The sequence below is a fragment of the Sarcophilus harrisii genome, chromosome 4 (assembly GCF_902635505.1).
Source record: "Sarcophilus harrisii chromosome 4, mSarHar1.11, whole genome shotgun sequence".
NCBI classification, from domain to species: domain Eukaryota; kingdom Metazoa; phylum Chordata; class Mammalia; order Dasyuromorphia; family Dasyuridae; genus Sarcophilus; species Sarcophilus harrisii.
This window is the reverse complement of record NC_045429.1, coordinates 349,228,615-349,244,266: the sequence shown is the minus strand read 5'-3', so window position 1 is coordinate 349,244,266 and position 15,652 is coordinate 349,228,615. Positions and strand designations below refer to the sequence as shown.

Here is a 15,652-nt window from a genome sequence, read left to right as displayed (position 1 = left end):
AAATTAAGAGTTCCTAATTTAAATGCCTGTGGTATAACAAACACTGCATTATGTTCTAGGGATAAAGAAACAAAGTCAAAACCATTCCTGTAATTGAGGTGCTTACAATCTGGGGAAGAAATCTGTACATAAATAGGTATTTATAAAAATGGCATAAGATCTATAGGGCTGGGGCAAAGGAGCAGGCATTAGTGGGTAGGGGACAAGGAAAGGCTTTGTGTAGAAAGTGACTTGAACTGAGTCTTGTGGGAAATCAGAGACTTCTTTACTAAAAAAGGGAGTGTTATAGGCTGGTACCAGGCATTGCAAAATCACAGAGATGGGAGGTGAAGTGTGCATAAGGAAAAGCAAGAAGAAAAGTTTGGTTGGATCATAATGTTTGAGAAGGGAAATAATGTATAAGAAATCCAGCAAGATAAATTGTATCTATGATGCGAAGGAATTTAAATGCCAGGCAGGAGTTTACATTTGATCCTAGAGGTAGTAAATAGTAGGGCAAGTAGGTGACATCACAGTACATAGAGAGCTAGACCTAGAGTTGGGAAGGCTCTACTTCCTGAGTTCAAATCCAATCATAAACACTAGTTGTGTGACTCTGGGCAAGTAACTTTATTTTATTTGCCTCAGTTTCCTCATTTGTTAAATAAGCTGGAGAAGGAAATGGCAAATCGCTTTAGCATCTCTGCCAAGAAAACCCCAAATGGGTTAAAAAAAATCAGACTATTGAAAAACAACTAACTAAACAAAAAAATAGAGAGAGGTGGAAAAATAGTTATGAGAGGTTAAAGGAATTTCATAATTCTTGATCTGAGAATTGGAACAATCAGGGGTGGCAGAAAGAGTAAGAATGTAATTATTCCTTGTGTGCAGCTAGTTAGAGTGGAGGAGTAGGTCGTGGGAGTTGAGGAGATTAAGGAACTGTAAAGGTAGGATATTTGAGGAAACAGCAACAGCAAATATAAAAGGTCATATCATAAAAGAATCAGAAGAACATAGAAGGAACTGTCTTTCATATCTGTGGTTAGATGAAGAATTCTTAACTAAGCAAGGAGAGAATAGATCATATAAAATAAAATAGACAATGTAAATTACATAAAAGCAAAAGACTTGGAGAACATTCAGCAACAAAATTAGTGCAGCTAGGTCAAGAAGACTAGTCAACAACTGGCAAAAATATTTGTTTCAAATGTCTCTGATAAAAGTTTGGCATCCCAAGGTATTCTCTGATCTACAAGAATGAAATGATAAAATTACACACACACACACACACACACACACACACACACACACACACAACACGCACACACACACATACACACACATACACACACACGCACACATACAAGACTTTTTCTTGGTAGATTTCAGGCAGTGGGTTGCTATAAGCTTAGGATGTTGCCTATAGTGTCAGAGGTAGTTGCTGGTCAGTTTTTCTTGTTTTTCTTTGTTTCAAGAGAAGTTTCAGTGGTATGGGAAGTATTTTGAGAAATGATTGTGTTGTAAAAAGGAAAAATATCTTATTTTAAAAAATATTATTTTATTTTTTCCCAACTAGATGTAAAGACATTTTTTAGCATTCATTTTTGTGAGATTTCAGGTTCTGAATTTTTCTTGCTCCTACTCTTCCTTTTTTCCTCAAATGGTAAACAATTTGATATCAGTCATATATGCACAATCATGTAAAACATTTCTATAATGATCACAATGGTGAACGAAGAAACAGACCAAAAGAAAAAAACTGGAAAAAATAAAGTAAGTCTAAAAATATGCTTTGATCTATATTTCAGAGTCCCTCAGTTCTTTACCTGAATATAGGTAGCATTTTCTATCGTGAGTCCTTTGTAATTGTCTTGGATCACTGTATTGCTGAGAAGAGCTAAGTCATTCATAGTTGATGATCACACAATATTGCTGTTACTGTGTATAATATTTTCCTGGTTCTGTTTATTTCACTTTATAAAAGTTCATGCAAATCAGAAAAGTACCTTTTAAGGGAGAAACAAAACAAAGGAAAAAAAACCCAGTCTAGTACAAAGTAAGTACTTAAATGCTTGTTAACTGACTGACAGAATCACAAGACATGGATTTTATTCCTCTCTTTTAAAAATTTTGCACTTAATAGTATTTTAATTTTCTCCAACTACTTGTAAAGATAGTTTTTAGCATTCATTTTGGTAAGATTTTGAATTCCAAATTTTTTTTCCCTATGAATATTTCCTGGGTGTGTTTTGGCAGGAAGGCTTTCAAATATTTTATATTCTGTACAGTTATTTTAAATGGATTTTTCTCTTTCTATCTCTTGCTGCTGGATTTTGTTGATAATATATAGAACTGCTAATGATTTATGTAGATTTTTTATATCCTGCAACTTTGCTAAAATTGTCTATTGTTTAAATAGTTTTTAGTTGATTCTCTAGAATTTTTAAGTATACTATCATATCATCTGCAAAGAATGATAGCTTTGTGGCCTATTCTAATTCCTTCAATTTCTTCTCTTTTTGCTGAAGCTAACATTTCTAGTACAATTTTGAATAATAGTAGTAATAATGGCATCCTTGTTTCACCCTTGATCTTATTTACATTACATATAATGCTTGCTAATAATTTTAGATATATGCTGCTTATGATTTTTTATTAAAGCTTTTTATTTACAAAATATATGCTTGGGTAATTTTTCAACATTGACCCTTGCAAAACTTTCTTTTCCAATTTTTTCCCTCCTTCCCCAACCCCCCTTCCCTAGATGACAGGTAGTCCGATACATGTTAAATGTTAAAATACACGAACTGATGCTGAGTGAAATGAGCAGGACCAGGAGATCATTATATACTTCAACAACAATACTAGATGATGACCAGTTCTGATGGATCAGGCCATCCTCAGCAACGAGATCAACCAAATCATTTCTAATGGAGCAGTAATGAACTGAACTAGCTATGCCCAGAAAAGAACTCTGGAGATGACTAAAAACCATTACATTGAATTCCCAATCCCTATATTTATACACATGCATTTTTGATTTCCTTCAAAGCTAATTGTAAATAATTAGAGTCTGATTCTTTGTACAGCAAAATAATGTTTTGGTCATGTATTATTGTGTATCTAAGTTATATTTTAATATATTTAACATCTACTGGTCATCCTGCCATTTAGGGGAGGGGTGGGGGAGTAAGAGGTGAAAAAATTGGAACAAGAAGGTTTGACAATTGTTAATGCTGTAAAGTTACCCATGTATATATCCTGTAAATAAAAGGCTATTAAATTAAAAAAAAATGTTAAAATACATGTTAAATCCAATATATATATATATATATATATATATATATATATATATATATACATATTTATACAGTTGCTGCACAAGAAAAATTGGATCTAGAAAGAAAAAAACCTGAGAAGGAAAACAAAATACAAGCAAACATCAACAGAAAGCATGAAAATGCTATGTTGTGGCCCACATTCAGTTCCCACAGGCCTCTCTCTGCATGTATATGGCTTTTTTCATCATTGAATAATTGGAACTGGTTTGAATAATCTTATTGTTGAAGAGAGCCACGTCCATCAGAATTGATTGTCATATAGTCTTGTTGTTGCTGTGTATAGTGATCTCCTGGTTCTGCTCATTTCACTTAACATCAGTTTATGTAAGTCTCTTCAAGCCTTTCTGAAATCATCTTGCTGGTCATTTCTTACAGAACAATAATATTCCATAACATTCATACAACATAAGTTATTCAGCCATTCTCCAACTGATGGGCATCCACTCAGTTTCCAGTTTCTAGCCACTACAAAGAGGGCTGTCACAAACATTTTTGCACATGTGGTCCTTTTCCCTCCTTTAAGATCTCTTTGGGATATAAGCCCAGTAGAAACACTGCTGGATCAAAGAGTATGCCAGTGTAATGGCCTATAACAGCACAGTTTGATAACTTTTTGAACATAGTTCCAAATTGCTCTCCAGAATAGTTGAATCCATTCACAGTTCCACCAACAATATATCAGTGTCCCAGTTTTCCCACATCTCTTCCAACATTTGTCATTATCTTTTCCTGTCATCCTAGCCAATCTGACAGGTGTGTAGTGGTATCTCAGAGGTGTCTTAATTTGCATTTCTCTGATCAATAGTGATTTGGAGCACCTTTTCATACAACTAGAAATAGTTTCAATTTCTTAATCTGGAAATTGTTCATATTCTTTGACTATTTTATCATTGGAGAATGGCTTGAATTCTTAAAAATTTGAGTCAATTCTCTTTATATTTTAGAAATGAGGCCTTTATCAGAACCTTTGAATGTAAAAATGTTTTCCCAGTTTATTGTTTCCCTTCTAATCTTGGTCTGCATTAGTTTTGTTTGTATAAAACTTTTTAACTTAATATAATCAAAATGATCTATTTTGTGATCAATAATGATCTCTAGTTACAATTTGGTTACAAATTCCTTCCTCAATTCACAAATATGAGAGGTAAACTATCCTATATTCTTCTAATTTATTTATAATATCATTCTTTATGTCTAGATTATGAACTCATTTAGACCTTATCTTGGTATACGGTGTTAGATGTGGGTCAATGCCTAGTTTCAGCCACACTAGTTTCCAATTTTCCCAGCAGTTTTTGTCAAATAGTGAGTTCTTATCCCAAAAGCTGGGATCTTTGAGTTTGTCAAACACTAGGTTAATATAGTCATTGACTATTTAGTCCTGTGAATCTAATCTATTCCACTGATCAACTACTCTGTTTCTTAGCCAGTACCAAATGGTTTTGATGACCGCTGCTTTATAATATAGTTTTAGATCTGGTACAGCTAGGCCACCTTCATTTGCTTTTTTTTTTCCATTAATTCCCTTGAAATTCTTGACCTTTTGTTCTTCCAGATGAATTTTATTGTTTTTTTTAGAACAACAAAATAGTTTCTTGGGAGTTTGATTGATATAGCAATAAATAAATAGATTAGTTTAGGTAGTATTGTCATCTTTATTATATTCCCTTGACCTATCCAAGTGCTGTTTATAATTTTAAGGAAAACTCCCTTTATTCCCATGCTCTCTAGTATTTTTAATAAGCATGGATGCTATATTTTATCAAAGGCATTTTCTGCATCTATTGAGATAATCATATGATTTTTATTACTTTTGTTATTGATATGGTCAATTATGCTGATAATTTTTCTAATATTGAAGTACCCCTGCATTCTTAGCATAAATCCCACCTGGTCATAATGAATTATCCTGGTAATAAATTGATGCAATTTCTTTGCTAATATTTTGTTTAAATTTTTGCATCAATATTCATTAGAGAAATTGTTTTATAATTTTCTTTCTCTGCTTTAGCTCTTCCTGATTTAGATATCAACACTTAGTTGTCATAAAAGGAACTTGGCAGGACTCCTTTTCCTATTTTTCCAAATAATTTATATAGTATTGGAATTGTTTTTTTAAATGTTTGGTAGAATTCACTTGTAAATCCATCTGGCCCTATAGATTTTTTCTTAATTCATTATGGCATGTTCAATTCCTTTTTCTAAAATAGAGTTATTTAAACATTTTATTTCCTTTTCTGTTAGTCTGGACAATATATATTTTCATCAGTATACATTAATTTCACTTAGATTGTCAAACTGATTGGCATATAATTGGGCAAAATAGATCCAAATTACTGCTTTAATTTCTTCTTCATTGGTGATTAATTCATTTTTCCATTTTTGATATTGGTGATTTGGTTTTCTTTCTTTTTTTTTTAAATCAAATTGACAAAAGGTTTATCTATTTTATTGTGCTTTTCCCATTAAACCAACTCTTATTTGAGGATTTTTAACTTATCCTTTCCCTAGACTTTTTAGTTACAGGTTCAGTTCATTGATCTCTCTTTTATACTTATTTTACTCATGTAATTATTTAGAAATATAAATTTTTCCTAAGAACTATCTTGGCTGAATTCCATAGATTATGGCAGTTGTCTCATTTTTCTAATTATCTGTGATGAAATGATTGATTGTTTCTATGATTTGTTGTTTGACTTACTCATTCTTTAGGATTAGATTATTTAGTTTTCAATTAAATTTTAGACTATGTTTCCAAGACCTTTTATTACACATAATTTTTATTGCATTATGATCGGAAAAAGGATATTTCTGCTTTTCTCCATTTTATTGTGAAGTTTTTGTACCCTAATATATGGTTAATTTTTGTATAGATGCCATATACTCCTGAGTAAAAGGTATATTCTTTTCTATCCCCATTCAATTTTCTCAATGTCTATTGTATCTCACTTTTCTAAAATTCTATTCATTTCCTTACCTTTTTTTCCTCTTTCATTTTGTAGTTAGCTTTATCTAGTTCTGGGAGGAGGAGGTTACAGAGTCCCCTAGATAAGTTTTATTATCTATTTCTTCATGTAATTCACTTTACTGCTCATAATTTGTTCATTATACCACTTGATGGATCTATGTTTAATATTGATATTACTGCATTGTCTATGGTACTTTTAGCAAGATGTAGTTTCCTTTCTTATCTCTTTTAATCAAATCTATTTTTGCTTTTGTTTTGTCTGAGATCAGGATTGATACCCTGTTTGTTTTTGTTTGTTTGTTTTTACTTCATCTGAAGCATAATATATTTTGCTCCAGCCTTTTACCTTTACTCTGTGTCTATGTCTCAGTTTCAAATGTACTTCTTGAAAGCAACATATTGTAGGTTTCTGTTTTTTAATCCACTTTGCTATCTGCTTCCATTTTATGGGAGAGTTCATCCCATTCCCATTCACAGTTATGATTATTAAATATCTATTTCCCTCCATCCTATTTTCTCTCCTATTTATACTTTTAAAAAACTCTCCTTTCATCTGTCTTTCCCCACTTCTGTTTTGCTTCTGACCACCCCCTCCCTCAACCTGCCCTTCCTTCTATCACTCCCCCTTACTTTTCTTTCCTCTTTCTCTTCTTACTTCTCTGTAAGGAAAAATAAATTTCTTTATCCAACTGAGTATGTTTCTTATTTTCTCTCTGACTCAAATCCAATGAGATTGAAGAATGCTTATGCTGTATAAGGTCTTTTGTGCTTGTTCTTTTGTGCTTCTTCATGTGGCATAATTTGCCCCATTTTGCCTCCCCTTTTCTCCCAGTACAAACCTTTTTCTATCCCTTAAATTTTTTTGTATCATCACATCAAAGTCAACTTATAGTCACACCCTCTATGTATACCTCTTCTAACTGTCCTAAAAAAGATATAGTTCTCAAGAGTTACAGATATCAACTTCCTATATAGGTATGTAACCTTTGAATAATATTTTTTTCCTTTCCTCTTTACTTTTTAAGGCTTCTCTTGAATCTTGCATTTGAAGATCAAATTTTCTGTTCAGTTCTGGTCTTTTCATTGGGAAAGTTTGAAAGTCACCTATTTCATTGACTATCCATCTTTGACCCTGAAAAATTATGCTTAATTTTTCTGAGTAGTTGATTTATGACTGTTAACATAAAATCCTTTACCTTCTGGAATATCATATTCCAAACCTTTACAGTAGAAGCTGCTAAATCCTGTTTTACTGTGGCTTCTTGGGATTTGAATTATTTCATTCTGGTTGCCTGCATTATTTTCTCTTTAATTTGATAATTCTGGAATTTCTCTACAATATTCCTTGGAGTTTTCATTTTGGAATCTCTTTCAGGAGTGATTCATAGACTCTTTTAATGACTACTTTTATCTTCTGATTCTGGGATATTAGGGCAATTTTCCTTGATGATTTCTTGAAATGTGTTATCTAGGTTCTGTTTTTGATTATGATTTTCAGGTCATCCAATAATTCTTAAATTCCTTTTTTGTGGATCTTTTTTTCCTCCTAAGTCAGGATTTTTTTTTCTTTTTTTCATTCTTTTGATTTTGTTTGACTGATTAGCTTCCACTTGCCCAATTCTAATTTTTAAGGAATTATTTTCCTCAAAAATTATTTTCCATTTTGCCAATTCTATTTTTGAAAGGAATTGTTTTCTTCAGTGAACTCCATCCCCTCCTCCCCCAATTTAACCAATTCTCTTTTTTGAGGAATTGTTTTCTTCAGGCAATTTTAAATATTCCTTTTCCAAGCTATTAACTCCTCCCACCATAATTCTCTGGTATAACTCTCATTCCTCCCCCCCCCCCATTTTTCTTCTACCTCTCTTAATTGATTTTTAGAATTCTTTTTGAGCTCTTCCAAGAGGGCTTTTTGAATTTGGGACCAATTCATATTTTTATTTAAGGCTTTGCATATTGGCATTTTGCTATTGCTGTTCTCTTCTGAGTTTGTGTTTTGATCTTTCTTGTCACCACAGTAGCTTTCTATGGTCAGAATTCTTTTGTTTTTTTCCTCATTTTTAAAAGTTGAGCTCTTCTCCTAGAGTCCAGGTTTCTTATGCTATGAGACAGAGGTCTGGTCACTGGTTTTTCAAGCTGGGGTCTGAGGTGCTGGTGGCTACACAGGGGTAGCCCAAACTACTTTCACCTGTTGTACCAGGGTTTCAAGGATGACAATTTCCCTTCTGTGCTGGGGCTAGAAGTCTCATAGCTGGCCTGCTATGTCACTGGCCTGCTGAGGTAGGTAACAAGGGGCCTCAGTTGCTTCTCTGTACTGTGGCTAATCACCTCCCATTGGCTTGCCCTCACCACACCTGTGCTGAACCAAGCTCATATTTTACCCAAGTATAAACTATTAAGTTACCTTAAATTTATTTCATTCTGTCTTTTTATGGGTTCTGTCACTCCAAAAACTATTTAGAGGCTTGATTTAACATTGTTTCCAAGAGAAACTGGGGAGAATTAAGGCAACTTCCCAGCCATCTTTACTCCACCCTGTCCCTTATTAGTAACTAGCTATATGTCTCTAAGAAAGTCACTTCAATTTTGTGTCTCAGTTTCCTTGTCTAAAAAAAAAATGAAGATTAACACTTGCAACACTTACCTACCTGGGTTGTTATGAGAAGAGGACAAGGTATGTTCAGAGCTGCTTTCCCTAAACCTGCTCATCATAACAAGGCTGGATGTGGATAAGACAGGTCCTTAGACTTTGGGAAAATTTATCATTGCTGTTAGATCAACCTGTTGGAACTGTTTAGAGCATTTCCATGGAAATAAAAAGCTAATCTCTCCAGTGACCTGTAAACTGGAGTAGGTGATGTCAGCTTCCAACCACTATGAGACTTTGTAGAGGGATAGATGATTTAGGGATGTGACAGGATAAACATAAGTATTAGCTTACTTATTCTCCCAAAGCCTGGTTTCTTTCAGTCTCAACTGTGTTTTCCAGGGATGGGGCTTAGGTTCCAAATTTATTTTTCTGGCTACAGGGCTACCTCCTTTCCCTTCACCTCCATTGACTTTTAAGGAGGGAAATTCAGCTTTGGAAGTTGTCATATATGAAAGGAGTAAATAGAATATTTATGGTGTTCAAATTCAACACTTTACAGGTCATGGGGAGAAGCAGAATAGTCCCCCAGACAGGGTGAATCTAATAATCCTTCCTTCCTTGAGGTCCCTCAAAGGTTTCCATAGCCTAAGAAGGAAAAATAGTACTGACACACACAATATGGCTCCTTTCTCTTTCTATTCAATGGCATATTCTCCATTACTAAATGGGAATGGGGGAGGGGAGGCAGATGGCATGTTGGGATGTGTAGCTGAGTTGGCACTAGCAAGGGTATTTATTCTGGGCTCCCCCTTATCCCTATTTACAGGTCTATAGATTTCAAGGGCTCTGTAAACTTGGATCAGAAAATAAAATAGTTTTACTAATATTTGATTTTTTGGTAATCCTTTTGTTGGTCATTTGTTTTTAACTCTTTGTGACCCCATTTGGGGTTTTCTTGGCAAAGATACTTACTATTTCCTTCTCCAGCTCATTTTACAGATAAAGAAACTGAGGCAAGCAGAGTTTGACTTGCCCAGAGTTACCCAGCAGCTGTCTGAGGCCAAATTCGAACATAGACCCAAAACTCTATCCACTGTACCACTTTTTTTGGTGATCCTATATATTATTCTGGAAAGCTGTCCATAGGCTTCACTAGACAGTTAAAGGAATCCATGATTTCCCAAAGCTCAAGACCCCCTATTGTTTCCTTCAAAATAGTCCGGTTAGCTTTCTTAGAGGCCTATCTCTCTCCTTGGTCCTGAGAGCTCTTGCCACTAGTCCTTTGTCTCTTCCAGCTTCTGCCTCTAGCTCCCTCTGAAGGAGCTTCTAGTGGGCTTCTGTGTCTGGCTCTGAGAGCTTCTTGCTTATATGCGGTGTGCTGAATATACTCCAATCATTACATCACTAGGAAACCATTATTTGTTGTAGGATTAAATCAATGCTAAACTAGATTTAACTACTGTCTCCTCATTCCTCTTATTTAGCATCTTGTAAGAATCCTAACAACTCTGCCCAATTCTCTCTTGCCAGAGACCCTGAGCCCTCTGCCAATAGGTAGAACTTTGAACCTGGAATCAGGAAGACCTGAGTTCAAATTCCATTTGAAACATTCACTAGCTGGGTGACTATGGACAAGTCACTTAAACAGCTCTCATCCTCAATTTCTTCATCTGTAAAAGGAGGAAATTAATTTTTATCTGTTATTGTGAGGCTCAAATGAGATAATATGTACAAAGCACATTGTGAAACTCTAAGTGGTATATAAACACTGGCTATAGTTATACTCTATGTCTCTGAATTCTTTATAAAAGAAAATTAATGCCTTTTGTCTGAACACCACTGGGTTTTTTTTTTTTTTAATAATTCTATCTCCTCCCCAAGTTCCCTTAGCTGAACTTTCCCTTGTTAATGAGAAAAAAAGTTAACAAAACAGTGACCATTTTGAACAATATTTATATGCAGCATTCTTCCCTGGAAATTCTCAGGTTCTTCTGAACACAAAATATTCCTGATCTGTGAGAATTTCACTCTTTATTAAGCTTATTCCAGAGAATTTCTTTGCCTTTGCTTTGGGATGCATAATTGCACTGTTGAAATCAGTTTCAATCAGTCCTTTGATTAAGAAATACTTATAGATCAACCACTATAAAAGGATGAATTTAAACCCCTTTCCTTGCCCTAGAAGAGTGCATGGTCTTTCCAGGGAGATAAGAAAAGTACAGAAGAAAGATGCCCAAGCAAGTAAAGGAAAAGATGACTAAAAGAGAGACTTTAATCACTGAAGAGAATCCAGACTACTAACAGTGCCAGGGAAAGCTTCATGAGGAAATAGCTTGAATTGGTAGGTTGAAAATAGACTTGGGTTGGTTTGAAGGACAAACAGGATTTTGATAGATAGGAAAAGCAGGAGGAGACATGGTGCTCAGGGGCCTGGGGACAGGAAGTGTTAGGCACATTCTATCAAAAAACATCAACAGGTTTAGCTGGATCAGAGGCACCATTTGGGGAATACTGGGAGAAAAGATTGGAAAGATAGTTTAAGACCAGGGCAGGGTCTCAAATACCAGTCTAAAGAGTCAGGTTTAACTTCCTGAAGTAGAACCATGAAAAGGAGGGCACTTCTTACTGGCACTTGACAAACTTGAGAAGTTTGATGTCTTATTGTTGGTATTTCCTTAATTTCTCTTAGCGATCCAGGGGCAAAGGTCCAGCTTCTCAATCTCTGAGCAGTTCACAAAGTCTTGAGGGTATTTGTTGGCCTTGAATGCATTGATGGGGACTTTTGTGATGTGGGTGTTTTCACAGACAATGAAAGAAAAGGAGACTTTTTTCAGGGCTGCTTGCTGCTGTGGGGTGAACACTCCAGGTTTCTTCCAAAAGAACCTACAGGGGAGGAAAAAAAGGTGTCCAAATGTCACTCCCCATGACCCCCAGGACCACCCAGGGAGCCTTTGAACAGCCAGGGATCTTATAATGGCTTAGATCAATTTGTTCCTGAACAAGAATCCTCTCTACAACATAACCAAATAGCAGTCACTGAGCTTCTGCTTTGAAGACCTTCAGAGAGGATGAACTCACTATTTGCCAAGGGAAGCCCATTTCACTCTGGAATATTGAACATCAAGTCAATATTTATTTCTTTGCAACTTCTACCTATTTCTATTAAAAGCAGGGCAATCTCTCTTCTACATAAACAAACCTTCAAAGACATGAAAGATTTCGGTTGTGGTCCACAAGCTTGCCTATTGTATATAATAATGGATTAGAATTCACTCAACCTCAGAAACACCCACTAGCCAGTGGATCCATGTGCTTGGATGGGTGCTAATTTGGAAGCCAGAAGGCTGCTGCATAAAGAAGAGATGTTAATAATGGGTCTTAAGTAAAAGATTATGACAGATTCTTCCTTGATAGGGGGTGCATGTATTGTGTGTGTGTGAGTGTGTGTAACTTGAGGATGGGGCAGGGAGGGAGAGAATTTAGAAACCAGTCTGAGAATATCTTTCCTTTACTAGGTTCTCTCCTTTTTCCATCTTGTGGGGTGTCATCAAGGAAAATAAAAATGAAAGGGAGGGAAGTACTTTTATTACTAATCCTATCAAGGATAAAAAAAATTCTACCCTTATATCAGGAAAATATAGTCACAGAATGTTGAAGTTGGAAGAAACCTCAGAATTCAAGACCCCATAATTTATAGAAGAGGAAAGTGTGACCCAGCAAAAGAAAGAGATTTGTCCAATGTGATAGCTGGTTAGTAGAAGTACTAGAACCCAGATCTCAAGATTTTTAGTTCTGTTTTATTTCTGCTATTCCATATTGTCCCTTGATAATATCAATATCACTTCTACCATTCCTTCTATCTCATTTTTTTTAAGCTTGAGGGCACTCACCTGTCTCCATCTCTGATCTTTCTGAATTGCTTCCCCAGGATACAGCTCAAGAGGGGTCCAACTCTGCCCCCTCGCACAAAGGGCTCAGCAACGGCTCCAATCCACAGGTCAATGTTGTCTGGGGTTCCATAAAGATCCATAAACTTTTGAGCCAGCTTCCGATTGTTCCCCAACACAACACTCAATTCTTCTACTGTCTTAGGCTGTGAGAGGCCACAGAAGCGTCTCCATGAATTATACCCTGGGGATTGGATTTAGGGGGAAGATAGAGAGTTGATCAATCAACAAGTGTCTATTAAGTTCTTACCATGGGCCAGCTACTGTGCTAAGCACTGGGGATAGGTCTTTATAAATGTTTATTAATTGATTCCAAATTCTATCAGCACTCTAACTTTGATACTCTGACACAGAATCTTAGTTGCTTATAATTATTGCGCTACACACGGTCCTCACTAAGATGCTACCTAGAATAAGAGTACTTTGTTGTTGGATCATGTCCAATTCTTCATGATTTATTTGGCATTTTCTTGGCAGAATACTGCAGTGGTTTGCCATTTTCTTCTCCATCTCATTTTACAGATGAAGAAATTGAGGCAGTTAGGGTTAAGTGACTTGCCCAGAGTCACACAGCTAGTAAGTGTCTGAGGCCAGAGCAGCTGAAAAAAACTTTTCCTCCCTTCTCACCCTACCCCTGCTCTCCTTTCCTAAGATCTTCCTCATCCTTCTTAATCATTTTAAATTTGGTTTCCTATTGGTATTTCCAGATAATAACAGTTAGTGCTTTCTTGTTATATGCAGTTTATTAAAAATATATAGAGACTATTACAAGAAGCAGTCATGGTGTAGTAAATAGAAAGCTGGCCTCAAAGCCAGGAAAACCTGAGTTCAAGTTCAGTTCTCACACATACTAGCTGTGTGATTCAGAGCACATCACTTAATTCCCAGTGTTTTAGTCAACTTTTGAAACTCTCTGGTGAAGAATTTCCCTCTATTGGTAGTGAATGGCACATTCTTTGCAACTCAGAAAGTTGACTAAAACACTGGGGTTAAGTCCTCTGAGGGCTTAACTGATCCCTGCTTTGATAAAAGTTAGACATTAAAACATATATCTGTGTACCAGAAAGGAGTGGAAGAGCATAGGATCTTGGAGCTTAAAGAAGCCACACTCATCTAATCCAATCTGGTCAGCAATATTGTTTTAATAATAACTTCAAAATTGCCTTCTCAATGGTGATAGTAGGGGGTAGGGAGGGAGGAAGGGAGAAAATCTGGAACTTAAAAGTTTTAAAAACAAATGTTGATTTTTTTATATATGGGGAAAAATAAAATATTAAATAGGAAAAAAATATAAACAATTTTGAGCAACTAAGTCATTTTGACTATTATAAATATCCAAATTAACTATAAAGCATATATGAAGGATCTATCTGCTTCCAAAGAAAGAACTGGCATATAGAAGTATTTATAAAATAATTATGTGTATATACAGATATACACATATCTATATATGTGTACATATATATATGTGTGTATACACACATACATATATATGTATATTTGTGTGTAATGGTAGCCATCTCTGAGGCAGAGTTGGGGAAAAAGAAAAAAGGGAAGGGGATAGAAAATTAATAATAACTTTGTTGTATATTTAAAAAAATAGCAAGTTGTGCATAATGAATTTGTGGTTTCATGTTCAATAATCTTTTTTTTTATTGTCCTGTGTATTGGAAATACTTACTTTAGTCATAAACTTAAAAAAACACAATGTGACCTCATGTTAAACCGATACGCAGACTAGTCTAAGGATTTGTGAAATGGGGGAAGTGAACTGAACCCCAGTAGCCTCCTGTGATTTTAAGATGGCCTGAATTCCCATTGATCTTGGTGTAAGGAATCTTCAGGAATCCTATATAAAAGCAGCGGTTGTCTGATTATAGGCTCTACATTCAGGCCTCTCTTACCTGGCAGCCCGTGGTCCCTCCCTCTCTGCAAGTTGATAGCAGCCAAGTCAAACCCGTGGATTTTCTGAGTTGGCTGGAAAAGCTTGTCTCGCAACTCACTGCTCATCATTTTGTTTTGCTTCAACTGCTTGGAGGGCTTGACCAGCATGCCACGGACAAAGGGATCAATTCCGCCTGTAATGATACAGCCAGAAACATGACACTCCCTGAAGCCTAAGACACTGGAGGTACAAAGGAAAACAAACCAGAAAAGGTTTGTGGAGAAAGGAAGATCTTCACTATGTCTTGATGTTCACACATTATGGATTGAAAAATGTGTATTTTGACCTCTGGTTGTTCCGACCACCAGATAGTTTGTTACCTCTTTCTCCATTACTAGCTGCCTTGAGTCACCATCCAATCATTGATAATATAGATAGGAGAAGAACCCTTAACTGTGATCCTCGAGAAACATTTTGGATCTTGGGCGAAAGATTCTTGATATACTACCAGATGCAGAATAGCCCAGTGGAGAACATGCTGGCCTTATAAATAGGAAGACCTTGCCCCTAATACTAATTAGCTGTGGGATAATGACTAAGTCACTCTTTGGGCCTCAGCTATCTTGCCTGTAAAATGATAGGATTGGACTAAAGGGCCTTAAGGTCTCTTGATACTTTACATCTGTGATCTCATGATCCCATGACTTCATCCTGGGAATGATGGGATAATAAGGGAAGAGCAGTGACTCTTGATAACACAACAAAGATCCAGAGCTCTATCTTAAAAGTTATTTTCCAAACCTTAGAATTATTGTCACAGAATTGCTGAATATGAGATCCAAAGAGAGACATTTTTTTTGTTGTTGTTGTTCAGTTATTTCAGTCATGTCCAACTCTTCATGACCCCATCTGGCTGCCCCCAAGAAGGAACCTAGTCTTCCT

At 35.7% G+C, this 15,652-nt stretch overlaps 1 protein-coding gene across 1 annotated transcript in view; it reads right to left on the bottom strand.

Moving 5' to 3' along the window:
• Positions 1–11,130: 11,130 nt before the first annotated feature.
• The window catches only part of LPO (lactoperoxidase), a 33,230-nt gene continuing 28,708 nt past the window's right edge, over positions 11,131–15,652 (bottom strand). Inside the window, exons 11-13 of the mRNA XM_003767953.4 lie at positions 14,730–14,903; positions 12,769–13,009; positions 11,131–11,761 (exon numbers count right to left, since the gene is read on the bottom strand). Coding sequence (XP_003768001.1) covers positions 11,554–11,761; positions 12,769–13,009; positions 14,730–14,903 — 623 coding nt within the window. The 3' untranslated portion in view covers positions 11,131–11,553. The remainder of the gene's footprint in view (positions 11,762–12,768; positions 13,010–14,729; positions 14,904–15,652) is intronic.